At 47.1% G+C, this 17,528-nt stretch overlaps 1 protein-coding gene across 4 annotated transcripts in view; it reads left to right on the forward strand.

Moving 5' to 3' along the window:
* KDM5B (lysine demethylase 5B) overlaps nt 1–17,528 on the forward strand; it is a 768,574-nt gene that overhangs the window by 715,203 nt on the left and 35,843 nt on the right. For all 4 annotated transcript variants that reach the window (XM_069239028.1, XM_069239026.1, XM_069239029.1 and 1 more), the window contains 2 exons: nt 1,860–1,971; nt 17,083–17,288. In XM_069239028.1, coding sequence (XP_069095129.1) covers nt 1,860–1,971; nt 17,083–17,288 — 318 coding nt within the window. The remainder of the gene's footprint in view (nt 1–1,859; nt 1,972–17,082; nt 17,289–17,528) is intronic.

Below are 17,528 nucleotides of genomic sequence, written 5' to 3' on the forward strand. Positions count from 1 at the left end.
GCTCATTCCACCAGAGCTAAGTCGGCCACTTCGGCCTTGGCCAGGGGTGTTCCTGTGGTCGACATCTGCAAGGCCGCAACTTGGTCGTCCCTTCACACTTTTGCAAAACATTACTGTTTGGATTCTGAGGTTAGAAGGGACGGACATTTTGCACGGTCAGTGCTGCAGGATTTCTTGGTTTGACCATTTAGGCACCCACCGCCGGGCGTGGTACTGCTTTGGGACTCTATTCATTAGGTGAGGAATCCACAGGTAGTTGTATCCATCAGAAGAACGAGTTACTTACCTTCGGTAACGACTTTTCTGGTGGATACATTAGCTACCTGTGGATTCCTCACGGTCCCACCCGCCTCCCTGTTGCCTTTCTGGTCTTACCAAGTAATCCTTGAGTGCGCTCCTCTTGGTCTTTGAGGGTGCAATAGATGTTGTATATAATATATTTATATATATGTATATATCTTTGTGTATATACTTGATGTGTGTATATATTTTAAAAAGAGAGAGTTATATATATATATATATATATATATATATATATATATATATATAAAAGATTTACAGTTATTCATGCAATGTTGTGTATCTTTACAATATAATGGGATGTTGCCTTGCTCTTTCATTGCATTGCCTGGTTGTTCTCATGCACGTAAAAAATGATTGGTACTGACGTCCGCACGTCGTCGAGGACCTCTTATTTGCCTGTATGACGTCAGACGGCGTCGCGTGGGCTAGAGTGACGTCCTCGTCGACGTGCAGAGACTAGTAAGAAGATTTCCGTCGAATGCTGGCGCCATGGGAGTATTCATTAGGTGAGGAATCCACAGGTAGCTAATGTATCCACCAGAAAAGTCGTTACCGAAGGTAAGTAACTCGTTCATCTGGTCTGAAACACTACTGCAATTCTCCAACTTAACCTTACTACTTGTGAAATGAAGAATTGCAATACACTGGGGACAGAGGTCCCACTCAAAGGTCCACAAATTGGCTTTAAGACTTGACATCCTGCAGCAAACAGTTGGACACCTACCAGGAATTGATGTCCTCAACGCACATTTTGGCCCCTCTAAGGGCATACTTACTTGACAGTAATGAGAAGACTTTCTGGACACTACAGACTGTAACTCTGGAACTGGGGAAATACCCAGATACAGACGAGATACCCAAATATACTTCAACATTTTATAAAACCAGCAGTAGAAGATCAGTCTGTTTATGCTTATATGGGGAGCAGTATGATTTCAGAACGTCTGACAGCATACATGTGAATCCTTTAAAAAAAAAAATGTAAACATCTGGAAGTGCTGGGCAGTTATTGTTGATGTAATTTGGTGGTGCACATCGGCATATTATGACACTCTAAAATTTCGTGGCTTTTGTGTTCATATTTATACTATGATAAAAACTCAACAAAGTGTAAAAGTATAAATAAATAATAAGTAGCAATTTCCCCTCTTTTTAAGAAATCCCTCTTTGGTTCTGAACCAGTTTACCCTTTCTCTGACTCCTTTCTAAATTAACTTGGGGATGAGTAAAATGGGAACGTGGAATTGTAAAAACCCAGTATTTGCAATTTCAGTTTATTTTATTGATGGTTATAGAAATGTGTTATGTTATCTGTTCCAGTAATTCTAAAATAGGAGACACTAACATAATGATCCACAGATACAGGTAAGCAAATTTTCCATTCTAACCTCTGTTTCTTACTTGAGATCTTTATATCTTGCCATCCCAGGATTGTAAATGAAAATTAATTTTACATCTGAGTATTGTATGATTAAATGAACGTCAATAAGCATCTTTGCATGAGCATCACTTTGTTTTAACCCATGATTTACCATGTTTTTTTTTTTTTAACTTAGGTATCGCAGACGGTGGGTGCAATGTCTTTCTCTTTGGCTCATGAGTGGGATAACCGAACTGCATACATTCAGTCTCCTTTTTCACCAGGACGTAACTGCATTCCTCTCCATGGTTTGTATTTAACTTCAGTTCTGTGAAGTTTATAGCTTATTAACTAAATTGGTGAGAATCGTCACCTTATGGCAGTTGTTTACGCTTTAGTGTGACTAACTTAAGTTCTATTCACCAAGTGCATGTAAGGTGCCTTGCTGCGAAAATGTGCATGGGCACCAGGAGGGCGTCCTAATTTACCTTCTTTACAAATCAGAAGCCTCTTCTGCTGGGACTATCCTTTTTGAGTTCTTAAGTTTATCAATGGCAGCCATATGCCACCTTATTGCATTCCAAATTGTTAATTAAGAATACTCCCTTTACCATTTTAATTTCCTCTCGTTGGAGTGGGTGAGCAGTCAAGACTGAGTACTTCATATGTAAGGGGAAAAAAGGTGCAGGAGGCAAAGTTTCTTAAGAGCTTGTCAGCGCTGCAGAATGGACTGGTAGCTGAACACTGAGCCTGCTTCATCTCGATTCCAGTTAATGCCTGTTTCATCCACCGCTGTACCCTTGCTCTCTTACTTATGGAAATTCACAATTCATGCATTTCAGTCATGCCATGTGGCTGGTCTTTTTCACAAACCTAATTTTTTTTTGTTTGTGAAAAAGGCTGCGTAGAGCAGCTGAAACGCATTAATTATGGGTGTAGGAAAGTGCCGCTGTTGGCATGGTTACTCCCCACTTTTTTGCCTACTGTTGATGCCAACTTTGAAAGTGTGCTGGGATCCTGCTAACCAGGCCCCAGAACCAGTGTTCTTAGCCAAAAACTGTACCTTTGTTCTTGCAATTGGCACACCCATGGCACACAGTTAAGTCCCTTGTAAAAGGTACTTGCATAGCAAGGGCACTCTGGCCAGGGAAGGTCCCCAAGGGCTGAAGCATGTAGTATGCCACCCTGGGGGACCCCTCACCAAGCACATGTACACTGCCTTTGCAGCTTGTGTGTGGTGGTGGGGAGAACAAGACAGTCGACTCGGCACCCCTCTCAGGGTGCCATGTCCACAAACCACTGCCTGTGGCATAGGTAAGTCACCTCTCTAGCAGACCTTACAGCCATAAGAAAGGGTGCACTACACTACAGGTGAGGTCATAGCTGCATGAGCAATATGCCCCTACGTTGTCTAAGTCCATTCTTAGACTCTGTAAGTGCATTGTAGCCATATTGAGTACATGGTCTGAGAGTTCATCATTACGAACTCCACAGTTCCATAATGGCTTCATTGAATACTGGGAAGTTTGGTATCAAACTTCTCAGCACAATAATCCCACACTGATGCCAGTGTAGTATTTATTGAATAATCTTAGAGATGCCCCCTGTATGTTAGCCAACTTGCTAGTGCAGGACCTACCGTCTGTGCTAGCTTGCCACTTTCAGATAAGCTTCTGACCACAGGGGGTGAAAGTCTTTGTGCTCTCGGTGGTCAGAAACAAAACTTGTCCTGGGTGGAGGTGCTTCACATCTCCCCCTTGCAAGAACTGTAACACCTGGCAGTGGACCTCAAAGGCTCCATCTAGTGGAACTGCCCCCACCTCTGCCCCCCCCCTCCCCCCCCCAGCTAGGACCACCTCTGAGGTGTCCAGAGGTGAGGTGACGTGGCAGAATCCTCCATCTTGGTTTGGATGACTGTGACCAATAGGGTTAGGTTTGTGCCCCCTTCCCAAAGGGAGTGGGCACAGGAAGGGTGTAGGCACCCTCTCGGACAGTCGCCATTGGCTACTGCCCTCTGACCCCTGTAAATCTTGTATTTAAGGGCTTTCCTGAACCCAGCTCACCAGATTCCTGGCGACCTAACAAAAAAGGACTGCTAAGCTGAAACCACCGCAAGGAAGAAGGAAGGTGACAACTATTTTGGCCCCAGCCCTACCCGCCTGTCTCCTGGTTCAAAGAACCTGCACAAGAACAGCGATGCATCCAGCAGGACCAGTGACCTCTGCCAAGCTTCAGATGACTGCTCTGCAACCAGAAGGACCACGAACTCCCGTGGACAGCAGCCCTGTCCAAGAGGAAACAACAACCAAGGACTCCAGCCCCACTCCGAATGCGTGAGTCCTGACCACCCGACGCCCACCGCCCGTGTCCAGGTGACCCAACCAGCTAGAGAGGATCCCCGGGTGATTGTGAGCAAGTACCCACCCTGGGTTGACCTCTCCACCATGACACCTGCAAAGGGAATCCTGAGGACCCCCCCCCCCCCCGACCGCGAACGCTCTCGACAAAGATAGCAATGCCTAAAAGACCACTGCAGCCGCAGTCCCCAGGCCTTGGAGAACTCTAACTCCGGTGCAGCAGTGTTCAGCGGGTGGTCCTCCTCCCTGTCCAGCCTTTGGTTTACCCAAGATGACCTCCTGGACCTTGCCTGCAGCCTCTGAGTGAGCCCGGAGGTCCCCTCATAGAGAATCATTGGAGACCAGACGCCGTGTTTGCACCCTGCACCCGGCCGCCCCAGAGCTGCTGAGGGTGTATGTTTAGTGCCTATTTGTGGTCCCCTCAGTGCTACTCTAAACCTCCAGGCCTGCCCGCCGAAGATGCAGGTACTTAACTGCCTGCAGATCTGAAACAGAGTACCCCCAGTTTCCATAGAAGGCCATGTTAATTTTGCCTCCACTTTGACCTCTGCATCCGGCGGCCCCTGTGTTGCTGATGGTGGGTGTTTGGGGTTAACTTGAACCCCAACCTGTGCACTAACTAACCGCCAGAGACTGGAACTGTCTGTATGTGTTGTACTCTGCAAATCGATCTAACTTTTCTTCCCCCCGGCACTGTTTCTGAAAATTGCACTGTCAACTTTTAACCCAGATAATAGCCAATATTTCAAAAACTGTATAACTTATCTGTAGGAAATTGGCTCTGTATATACTATTTCAAAGTAAGAAATGGTGTTCACAGAGTCCAAGGGTTCCTCTTAGAGGTAAGATAGTGGTAAAATTAGATAATTCTAATGCTCTATTTTGTGGTAGTGTGGTCGAGCAGTAGGCTTATCAGAGGGTAGTATTAAGCATTTGTTATACACACACAGGCAATAAATGAGGAGCACACACTCCGACTTACTCCGGGCCAATAGGTTTTTATATCGAAAAATACATTTTCTTAGTTTATTTTTAGAACTACAATTTCAAGATTTGAAGTAAATACATAAAATGCAAGGTACTCCATACAGGTAAGTTAGGAACTTTGAAATAGAGCAATAACATACAGTTTTTGTTAAAATGGCAATAAGCTATTTTAAAAGTAGACCGTGCAGAAATCAACAGTTCCTGGGGGAGGTAAGTATTGGTTAGATTGTGAGGTAAGTAAGGTACTTACAAGTTTAGTTTCCTGGGCATAGGCAGCCCACCGTTGGGGGTTCAGGGCAACCCCAAAGTTACCACACCAGCAGCTCAGGGCCGGTCAGGTGCAGAGGTCAAAGAGGTGCCCAAAACACATAGGCACCTATGGAGAACAGTGGTGCTCCGGTTCTAGTCTGCCAGCAGGTAAGACCTGTGTCCTCGGGGGGCAGACCAGGGGGGTTTTGTAGAGCACCGGGCGGGACATGAGAAGGCCCACAAAGTACACTCTCAGCGCACAGGGGTGGCCGGGTTCCGTGAGCAAAGCAGGCGTTGGGTTTTGTATAGAAAATAATGGAGGGACCCGGGGGTCACTCTAGCATTGCAGGCAGGCACAGGGGGGTGCTTCTTGGGACAGCCACCACCTGGGCTAGGCAGAGGGTCATCTGGGGGGTCGCTCTTACACTGAGGTTCGGTTCCTTCAGGTCCTGGGGCTGCGGGTGCAGTGTTGGTTCCAGGCGTCGGGTCCCTTGTTACAGGCAGTCGCAGTCAGGGGGAGCCTCTGGATTCTCTCTGCAGGCGTCGCTGTGGTGACTCAGGGGGGTTGTCTCTGGTTACTCACGGGCTCGCAGTTGCCATGGAGTCATCCCTGAGGTGTTGGTTTTCTGCAGGTAGAGCCGAGGGCGTCGGGTGCAGTGTGTGAAGTCTCACGCTTCCGGCGGGAAACGTGAAGTCTTTGAAAGATGCTTCTTTGTTGCTAAGAAGTTGCAGGTTTTGAACAGAGCCGCTGTTCACTGGAGTTTCTTGGTCCTGTAGTCCAGGGCAGTCCTATGAGGCTTCAGAGGTTGCTGGTCCCTGTCGGATGCGTCGCTGGAGCAGGTTTTTGAAGTTGGAGACAGGCCGGTAGGGCTGGGGCAAAATCAGTTGTCGGCTTCCTCCTTGTAAGGAAATGCCTCCTTGGCATGGTTACCCCCTGACTTTTTGCCTTTGCTGATGCTATGTTTTGATTTGAAAGTGTGCTGAGGCCTGCTAACCAGGCCCCAGCACCAGTGCTCTTTCCCTAACCTGTACTTTTGTTTTACACAATTGGCACACTCTGGCATCCAGGTAAGTCCCTTGTAACTGGTACCCCTGGTACCAAGGGCCCTGATGCCAGGGAAGGTCTCTAAGGGCTGCAGCATATCTTATGCCACCCTGGGGACCCCTCACTCAGCACAGACACACTGCTTGCCAGCTTGTGTGTGCTGGTGAGGACAAAACGAGTAAGTCGACATGGCACTCCCTTCAGGGTGCCATGCCAACCTCACACTGCCTATGCAGTATAGATAAGTCACCCCTCTAGCAGGCCTTACAGCCCTAAGGCAGGGTGCACTATACCATAGGTGAGGGCACTAGTGCATGAGCACTGTGCCCCTACAGTGTCTAAGCAAAACCTTAGACATTGTAAGTGCAGGGTAGCCATAAGAGTATATGGTCTGGGAGTTTGTCAAACACGAACTCCACAGCACCATAATGGCTACACTGAAAACTGGGAAGTTTGGTATCAAACTTCTCAGCACAATAAATGCACACTGATGCCAGTGTACATTTTATTGTGAAATACACCCCAGAGGGCACCTTAGAGGTGTCCCCCGAAACCTTAACCAACTACCCGTGTAGGCTGACTGGTTTTAGCAGCCTGCCACACTCGAGACATGTTGCTGGCCCCATGGGGAGAGTGCCTTTGTCACTCTGAGGCCAGTAACAAAGCCTGCACTGGGTGGAGATGCTATCACCTCCCCCAGGCAGGAGCTGTAACACCTGGCGGTGAGCCTCAAAGGCTCACCCCCTTTGTTCCAGCACCATAGGGCACTCCAGTTAGTGGAGTTGCCCGCCCCCTCCAGTCACGGACCCACTTTTGGCGGCAAGGCCAGAGGAAATAATGAGAATAACAAGGAGGAGTCACTGGCCAGTCAGGACAGCCCCTAAGGTGTCCTGAGCTGAAGTGGCTCTAACTTTTAGAAATCCTCCATCTTGCAGATGGAGGACTCCTCCAATAGGGATAGGAGTGTGACCCTCTCCCCTTGGGAGGAATCACAAAGAGGGTGTACCCACACTTGGGGCTAGTAGCCATTGGCTACTAACCCCCCAGACCTAAACATGCCCTTAAATTTAGTATTTAAGGGCTTCCCTGAACCTAAGAATTTAGATTCCTGCAACTTACAGAAGAAGAGGACTGCTGAGCTGAAAAACCCCTGCAGAAGAAGAAAGAAGACACCAACTGCTTTGGCCCCAATCCTACCGGCCTGTCTCCTGCCTTCAAAAGAAAACTGCTCCAGCGATGCTTTCCCTGGGACCAGCGACCTCTGAATCCTCAGAGGACTGCCCTGCTTCCAAGAGACCAAGAAACTCCCGAGAACAGCGGCTCTGTTCAACAAAGACTGCAACTTTGTATCCAGAGGAGCAGATTTAAAAACCCCTACAATCCCCGCAAGAAGCGTGAGACTTGCAACACTGCACCCGGCGACCCCGACTCGACTGGTGAAGAAACAACACCTCAGGGAGGACCCTCCGGCGACTCCGAGACTGTGAGTAACCAAAGGTTCGATGGCATCTGTCGCTGTAGATACACATGTTGTGCATAGCCCGCCATCTGGTGTTGGGTCGGAGTGTTACAAGTTGTTTTTCTTCGAAGAAGTCTTTCGAGTCACGGGACCGAGTGACTCCTCCTCTTTGTCTCCATTGCGCATGGGCGTCGACTCCATCTTCGATTGTTTTCTTTCCGCCATCGGGTTCGGACGTGTTCCTTTCGCTCCGGGTTTCGGAACGGAAAGTTAGCTCTAAAATCGGAAAATTGCGTCGGTATTGTTGCGTTCGGGATCGGGTTAGATAGCATCGACATCGAATCGATATGATAACATCTCCGTTGCCCTTCGGGGTAGTTTTCGATCCTCCGTCGGGGCCTGGTCGGCCCGACCGCGTGTGACATCGACGCTGATGGAACGGACCCCGTTCCGATTCTGTCCTAAATGCCACAACAAATACCCATATACAGACCAACATTCGGTCTGTAACCTGTGCCTGTCGCCCGAGCACAGGGAAGAAACTTGTGAGGCCGGTCGTGCGTTCCGGTCCCGAAAAACGCTCCGTGACCGCCGAGCCAGAAGACTGCAAATGGCGTCCACGCCGACAGGACACCGAGATTTAGAGGAACAAGAAGAAGTAGAAGCCTTCTCGATCCATGAATCGGACTCGGACGAATTCGACGACCATGAAACAGTGAGTAAGACGTCGAAGATAGCACATAAGAAAACTGACAAGGCCCAGGGGACGCCACTGCCATCAGGCCATGGCTCAACCCATAAAATCGGTGACCGACCATCAGCACCGAAGAAGGCCGAAATAGTGCCGAGATCGTCCGACTCGGGTCGAGACACAGGCACCCAGCCATCTCGGGACCGAGATAGTGCTGCCGACAAAGATCGACTCCGAGATAGCGGAGCCGAAGCTGCTCGACGCAGAGACAGCGGCACCGAGGAGGATCGACGCCGAGAGGGTTCGACTCCGAAAAAGAGAAAAGTCGCCTCGGAGCCGAAAAAGAGCGTGGACATAGTTTCGGTGCCAAAACGACCCGCAACCGAGCCAACTACCGGTTCCTATTCAGAGGAACAATCACTGTCCTCTCAAATGCGAAAGCATAGATTCGAGGAGGAATTACAATCCACCGAGGTGGACCACACTCAAAAACGGATTTTTATACAGAGTGGAACAGGGAAAATAAGCACCCTTCCCCCTATTAGGAGGAAGAGGAGACTTGAATTCCAACAAGAACAAGCACCACAAACAAAACTGGTGAAGAAGGTAACTCCGCCACCCTCTCCTCCACCTGTAGCTCACATTTCACCGGCACAGACTCCGTCACATTCACCGGCTCACACCACCTTAAGCCAAGGTGACCAGGACCAAGATGCTTGGGACTTATACGACGCCCCAGTGTCGGACAACAGTCCAGAGGCGTATCCTACAAAGCCCTCACCACCAGAAGACAGCACAGCATATTCACAAGTGGTGGCTAGAGCAGCAGAGTTCCACAACGTGTCTCTACACTCGGAGCCTGTCGAGGATGACTTCCTCTTCAACACCCTCTCTTCCACACATAGCACCTACCAAAGCCTGCCTATGCTCCCAGGAATGCTAAGGCACGCAAAGGACATATTCAAAGAGCCTGTCAAGAGTAGGGCAATAACACCAAGGGTGGAAAAGAAATATAAAGCACCTCCCACAGACCCAGCTTTCATCACCTCACAACTGCCACCAGATTCGGTCGTGGTAGGGGCAGCTCGCAAGAGAGCAAACTCACACACATCGGGCGATGCACCACCCCCAGATAAGGAGAGCCGCAAGTTCGATGCAGCCGGTAAAAGGGTCGCAGTACAGGCTGCAAACCAGTGGCGCATCGCTAACTCTCAAGCGCTCCTAGCGCGATATGACAGAGCCCACTGGGATGAGATGCAACACCTCATTGAGCATCTACCCACAGAACTACAAAAGAGGGCGAAACAAGTGGTTGAGGAGGGCCAAAACATCTCCAATAACCAGATACGCTCCTCTATGGACGCAGCGGACACAGCAGCAAGAACAATTAACACGGCAGTAACCATACGAAGGCACGCGTGGCTACGAACATCTGGTTTTAAACCAGAGATACAGCAGGCGGTGCTCAATATGCCAATCAATGAGCAACAATTGTTCGGACCTGAAGTGGACACGGCAATTGAGAAGCTAAAAAAGGACACTGACACTGCAAAAGCCATGGGCGCGCTCTACTCCCCGCAGAGCAGAGGCACTTTCAACACCTTCCGCAAGACAACCTTTAGAGGGGCGTTTCGGGGTCAAGCCACACAAGCCAGTACCTCACATTCAACACCGTCCACCTACCAGGGACAGTACCAAAGGGGAGGCTTTCAGGGCCAATACAGAGGGGGACAATTCCCTAGAAGCAGGGGAAAATTTCAAGGCCCCAAAACACCTACAACCAAACAGTGACTCACACGTCACTCATCCCCTCCACACAACACCAGTGGGGGGAAGAATAAGTCAGTATTACCAAGAGTGGGAGAAAATAACAACAGACACTTGGGTCTTAGCAATTATCCAACATGGTTATTGCATAGAATTTCTACAAATCCCTCCAAACATACCACCAAAAACACAGAATATATCAAAACAACATTCGGACCTCCTAGAAATAGAAGTTCAAGCATTACTGCAAAAGAACGCAATAGAACTGGTACCAGATACACAAACAAATACAGGGGTTTACTCACTGTACTTTCTAATACCAAAGAAGGACAAAACACTGAGACCAATCCTAGACCTCAGAACGCTAAACACATACATCAAATCGGAACACTTTCACATGGTCACGCTACAGGAAGTGTTACCATTGCTAAAGCAACAAGATTACATGACAACCTTAGATCTCAAAGACGCGTATTTCCACATACCAATACATCCGTCGCACAGGAAATACCTAAGGTTCGTATTCAAAGGAATACATTACCAATTCAAAGTATTGCCGTTCGGTTTAACAACTGCACCAAGAGTCTTCACAAAATGCCTAGCAGTAGTGGCTGCACACATCAGAAGGCAGCAAATACACGGATTCCCGTATCTAGACGACTGGCTAATCAAGACCGACTCACTGACAGGGTGCTCACACCACACAGATCAGGTCATACAAACCCTCTACAAACTCGGTTTCACCATCAACTATGCGAAATCACACATTCTGCCGTGCAAAGTACAACAATACCTAGGAGCGACAATAGACACAACGAGGGGAATAGCCACTCCAAGTCCACAAAGGGTTCAAAATTTCCAAAAGATTATACAACGCATGTATCCAACACAAAAAATACAGGCAAAGATGATATTACAACTCCTAGGCATGATGTCCTCATGCATAGCCATTGTCCCGAACGCAAGACTACATATGAGGCCCTTACAACAGTGCCTAGCATCACAATGGTCACAAGCACAGGGTCGCCTTCTAGATCTGGTGTTAATAGACCGCCTAACATACCTCTCGCTTCTATGGTGGAACAATATAAATTTAAACAAAGGGCGGCCTTTCCAAGACCCAGTGCCACAATACGTGATAACAACAGATGCTTCCATGACAGGGTGGGGAGCACACCTCAATCAACACAGCATACAAGGACAATGGGATGTACATCAAAGAAAGCTGCATATAAATCACCTCGAACTACTAGCAGTTTTCAAAGCATTTAAAAGCATTTCAACCAATCATAACTCACAAATACATTCTTGTCAAAACGGACAACAATGTATTATCTAAACAAACAGGGGGGGGGACACACTCGACACAGCTGTGCCTTCTGGCACAAAAAATATGGCAATGGGCAATTCACAACCACATTCGCCTAATAGCACAGTTTATTCCAGGGATCCAGAATCAACTTGCAGACAATCTCTCTCGAGATCACCAACAGGTCCACGAATGGGAAATTCACCCCCAAATTCTAAACACTTACTTCAAACGTTGGGGAACACCTCAAATAGACTTATTTGCAACAAAGGAGAACGCAAAATGCCAAAACTTCGCATCCAGATACCCACACAGGCAGTCTCAAGGCAATGCCCTATGGATGAACTGGTCAGGGATATTTGCGTACGCTTTTCCCCCTCTCCCTCTCCTTCCATATCTAGTAAACAAATTGAGTCAAAACAAACTCAAACTCATACTGATAGCACCAACATGGGCAAGGCAACCATGGTACACAACACTGCTAGACCTATCAGTAGTACCCCACGTCAAGTTGCCCAACAGGCCAGATCTGTTAACACAACACAAACAACAGATCAGGCATCCAAGCCCAGCATCGCTGAATCTAGCAATCTGGCTCTTGAAATCCTAGAATTCAGACACTTAAACCTCACACAAGAATGTATGGAAGTCATAAAGCAAGCTAGAAGACCATCCACTAGACACTGCTATGCAAGCAAATGGAAAAGGTTTGTTTGCTACTGCCATCATAATCAAATTCAACCATTACACGCATCTCCAAAGGATGTAGTGGGTTACTTACTACACTCACAAAAATCGAACCAGGCCTTCTCTTCCATTAAAATACACCTCGCAGCAATATCTGCATACCTGCAGATTACCCATTCAACTTCACTATTTAGGATACCTGTCATTAAAGCGTTTATGGAAGGCCTCAAAATAATTCTACCACCAAGGACACCACCCGTTCCTTCATGGAACCTCAACATCGTCTTAACAAGACTCATAGGTCAACCCTTTGAACCTATGCATTCTTGCGAAATACAATTCCTAACCTGGAAAGTTGCATTTCTCATCGCCATCACATCTCTAAGAAGAGTAAGTGAAATTCAGGCGTTTACAATACAAGAACCTTTTATCCAACTACACAAAAATAAGGTAGTCCTAAGGACCAATCCTAAATTTTTGCCAAAGGTTATTTCACCGTTCCACCTAAATCAGACGGTAGAGCTACCAGTGTTCTTCCCACAGCCAGATTCCATAGCTGAAAGGGCACTACATACATTAGACGTCAAAAGAGCACTAATGTACTACATCGACAGAACTAAAAACATCAGAAAAACTAAACAACTGTTTATTGCATTTCAAAAACCTCACGCAGGAAACCCAATATCGAAACAGGGTATAGCCAGATGGATAGTTAAGTGCATCCAAATCTGCTACCTTAAAGCAAAAAGACAACTGCCCATTACACCAAGGGCACACTCAACCAGAAAGAAAGGCGCTACCATGGCCTTCCTAGGGAATATTCCAATGCACGAAATATGTAAGGCACCCACATGGTCTACGCCTCACACATTTACCAAGCACTACTGTGTAGACGTGCTATCCGCACAACAAGCCACAGTAGGTCAAGCCGTACTAAGAACCTTATTTCAGACTACTTCCACTCCTTCAGGCTGAGCCACCGCTTTTGGGGAGATAACTGCTTACTAGTCTATGCACAACATGTGTATCTACAGCGACAGATGCCATTGAACTGAAAATGTCACTTACCCAGTGTACATCTGTTCGTGGCATCAGTCGCTGAAGATTCACATGTGCCCACCCACCTCCCCGGGAGCCTGTAGCCGTTTGGAAGGTAGCTTCAACTTTGTACATTTGTAAATATATTAAATCTTAAATAAATACATACTTATTCACTCCATTGCATGGGCACTATTACTAACAAACAACTCCTACCTCACCCTCTGCGGGGAAAACAATCGAAGATGGAGTCGACGCCCATGCGCAATGGAGACAAAGAGGAGGAGTCCCTCGGTCCCATGACTCGAAAGACTTCTTCGAAGAAAAACAACTTGTAACACTCCGACCCAACACCAGATGGCGGGCTATGCACAACATGTGAATCTTCAGCGACTGATGCCACGAACAGATGTACACTGGGTAAGTGACATTTTCATTGTCCCCCCTAAGCCCCCACAGCGACGCCTGCAGAGGGAATCCCGAGGGTCCCCCTGACTGCGACTGCCTGACTCTAAAATCCCGACGGCTGGAAAAGACCCTGCACCCGCAGCCCCAGCACCTGAAGGATCGGAACTCCAGTGCAGGAGTGACCCCCAGGAGGCCCTCTCCCTTGCCCAGGTGGTGGCTACCCCGAGGAGCCCCCCCCCCCCTTGCCTGCCTGCACCGCTGAAGAGACCCCTTGGTCTCCCATTGACTCCCATTGGAAACCCGACGCTTGTTTGCACACTGCACCCGGCCACCCCCGCACTGCTGAGGGTGTACTTTTTGTGTGGACTTGTGTCCCCCCCCCCCCCCCCCCCCCCCCCCCTGGTGCCCTACAAAACCCCCCTGGTCTGCCCTCCGAAGACGCGGGTACTTACCTGCTGGCAGACCGGAACTGGGGCACCCCCCTTCTCTCCATTGAAGCCTATGCGTTTTGGGCACCACTTTGAACTCTGCACCTGACCGGCCCTGAGCTGCTGGTGTGGTGACTTTGGGGTTGCTCTGAACCCCCAACGGTGGGCTACCTTGGACCCCAATCTTAACCCCGTAGGTGGTTTACTTACCTGCAAAAACTAACATTACTTTACCTCCCCCAGGAACTGTGAAAATTGCACTGTGTCCACTTTTAAAACCGCTAAATGTGTTTTATGTAAAAAGTATATATGCTATTGTGATTATTCAAAGTTCCTAAAGTACTTACCTGCAATACCTTTCAAATGAGATATTACATGTAGAATTTGAACCTGTGGTTCTTAAAAATAAACTAAGAAAAGATATGTTTCTATAACAAAAACCTATTGGCCTGGAATTGTTTCTGAGTGTGTGTTCCTCATTTATTGCCTGTGTGTATGTACAACAAATGCTTAACACTACTCCTTTGATAAGCCTACTGCTCGACCACACTACCACAAAATAAAGCATTAGTATTATCTCTTTTTGCCACTATCTTACCTCTAAGGGGAACCCTTGGACTCTGTGCATACTATTCCTTACTTTGAAATGGTGCTTACAGAGCCAACTTCCTACACTCCTTCTCTGCAGGCTTGTAGGTCAGCAGTCCTTCTTTCTTCAGGTTGCAGGAATCTGATTTCCTGGGATCTGGGGCGCCCCTTAATACTGAATTTAGGGAGTGTGTTTAGGTCTGGGAGGGCAGTAGCCAATGGCTACTGTCCTTGAGGGTGGCTACACCCTGTTTGTGCCTCCTCCCTGTAAGGAGGGGGGCACATCCCCAATCCTATTGGGGGAATCCTCCAAACTCAAGATGGAGGATTTCTCAAGGCGCAGGGGTCACCTCAGCTCAGGACACCTTAGGGGCTGTCCTGACTGGTGGGTGACTCCTCCTTGTTTTTCTCATTATCCCTTCCAGCCTTGCCCCCAAAAGTGGGGGCAGTGGCTGGAGGGGCGGGCATCTCCACTAGCTCGGATGCCCTGGGGCACTGTAACAAGAGGGGTGAGCCTTTGAGGCTCACCGCAAGGTGTTACAGTTCCTGCAGGGGGAGGTGAGAAGCTTGTAACCTTCCTCCCAAAGTCTGTGATGTTATTCTGGCAGCCAGGCATCTCTCCACCAAGACGGTGTACGCCTACAGATAGCAAAAATGTGTTAAATATTGTACAGAAAGGTCTACAAGTTAATTACCTTCAGTAACGCATTATCTGGTAGAGACTTTATCTAGCTGAAGATTCCTTACAGACGCACCCACGCCTCCTTGCTCTGTGAACAGATTTCTAGGTTCAGGGATGCTCCTTTTCAGGACCCTAGTTTGGACACACATTTGTCAGTTCACTTCAAGAATCTGCGCTTCTGGCGTGGAAAGTGGTGAAAAGTAACTGACGTCCGTGCACCTAGGTGGTGCCTATATAAAGTGACCGCAACATCACTTCCAGCGCTGATGATGCCACGCGGAACTGACCAAAGCCACAAGACAGCATGCAGGGATATTGCTCACACAAAAATCTTCCGGCTCCTGTCTGTCGCTTGGGAAATACAGAAGTAAGGAATATTCAGCTAGATATTGCTTCTACCAGATAATGCGTTACCGAAGGTAATTAACTTGTTCTTTACTTAAAAAAGAAATTAACTGTACCTTAAAAAAAAAAAAAAACCTGTAATGAAGGTTTTGATCAAACCTTTTTTAAAGAAAAATAAAATTGAAAAGCAGACCAGTTTATACAGAAAGGCTGCAGAACCCATTGACGAGAAAAGGCACATTGCATGTTTAATCAGTTTTGCAGTATACCATTGTGCTCTGCCAGTGGCTTTTGTCAGTTTTGCAGCATGGACATCTTCTTCCTGACTCTTGTTAACAGCAACCTGGTGCACTGAACTCTGCCTGTTTTTCTGCTTTGGAAACCTTACATAAAACATCTCATTCAATGTAATTTGCTCTTTTGAGTGTTTTGCGAGAAATTCCTGGCAGGAGTTGCTTTCCCCCCCCCCCACAACATTCCAATGCCTTTGGCACAAAAAGAAAAAACTGATTATCTTGACCTCTCCTTCTGTGTACCTGAGAATCATTATTCTGAAGCCTGCCAGCACTGCCGGAAAATGTTCTGGAAGACACTTAAGACAAGCAGAAAATTTTGCTTTGTGGCCCTCAGAAATATTGAATTAGCACTAGGAGTATGCTTCCATCATTGCTCTATCTGATGTCTCCAAAGATTTCCAAAAGTGGCGGTCTAAGAAGAAACATGCCCCTGAGAAGTCTGGTAGAAGAGCTGTCACTCACTTTCGATGTTAAGAACTGCCATAGTAAGAGCATGCTCAGTGTCGAGCATTGTGTATGCCATTGTAACATTGGACATTGAGGTACTCCTCTATTACGTCGTTTGACATTGGTGCATCGGAATCCGTTTTTGGAAAACTGCATTGACATTGAAGCATCAGTGTCATTGAATCGGTTCTTCTGTTTGGTGGTCTCATTGGTTAATATTGGTAGTCATTTTTATTTGGGTTGAATATAAAACCATAAATGCATTCATTGAGGTAAGCAAGTGCATCTTGTTTTAGTTTATAAAATGGGCTGTTAAAAAAAAAAAAAAAAAAAAAGAAAACACAATACAAGCGTAATATTTGAATTTGAGTCAGTTGCCCTAATAAACCCATATAAAATGTGGAATTACAGTATATCACACATGCATAAGATTGCTGAAATACTGAATGTTTTATCTAAGTGTTTTTTATTGTAGTCTGTGCTGAAGGCTTTAACCATATTTATTGATGGAAGAAGTATTTAGCACCTGGTGTTTTCCGGTTCTTTAATATCGCAAGAGAATTATAAACGTATTGTAATACACAAACTGTCTCATACGGTCTGTCATTACCAGAGTGTTAACTGATATCATTGTAGGTCTTAGTGCAGAACTAGAAGAAGTGCTGATGGAAGCCCAATCACTGCAGGTCTCTCTACCAGAAATACAGGAGCTGTACCATATTTTATTCATGCAACAGCAGCAACAATTCGCTGAGCAGTCAAAGCACATTTCTTCCTTATGGATCCCCAGTGAGAAGAACCCAGTTGAGTGCATTGAGGAACGTGGTCCACAACAAGGAGAGGTACCAACTAGTGTTTTTATTTCATGGAGTGCTTTGGAAATGTCTATTTATCCTTTGCTGTTGACCTTTTATGTTGGAAGCACAATGGCGAAGCACTGAATTATATATTTCCTTGACCTCTCGGCTCCTCCCAGCCATCTATCTGTCTACCCCCAGCACCCAGCCAAACATTGTCTGTTGACCACCAACGAGTGTGTGTCAGAAAAATGTATGACTTATCTCAGAACATTTTAAGGACAT

This window comes from Pleurodeles waltl, chromosome 6 (genome assembly GCF_031143425.1).
Source record: "Pleurodeles waltl isolate 20211129_DDA chromosome 6, aPleWal1.hap1.20221129, whole genome shotgun sequence".
NCBI lineage: Eukaryota > Metazoa > Chordata > Amphibia > Caudata > Salamandridae > Pleurodeles > Pleurodeles waltl.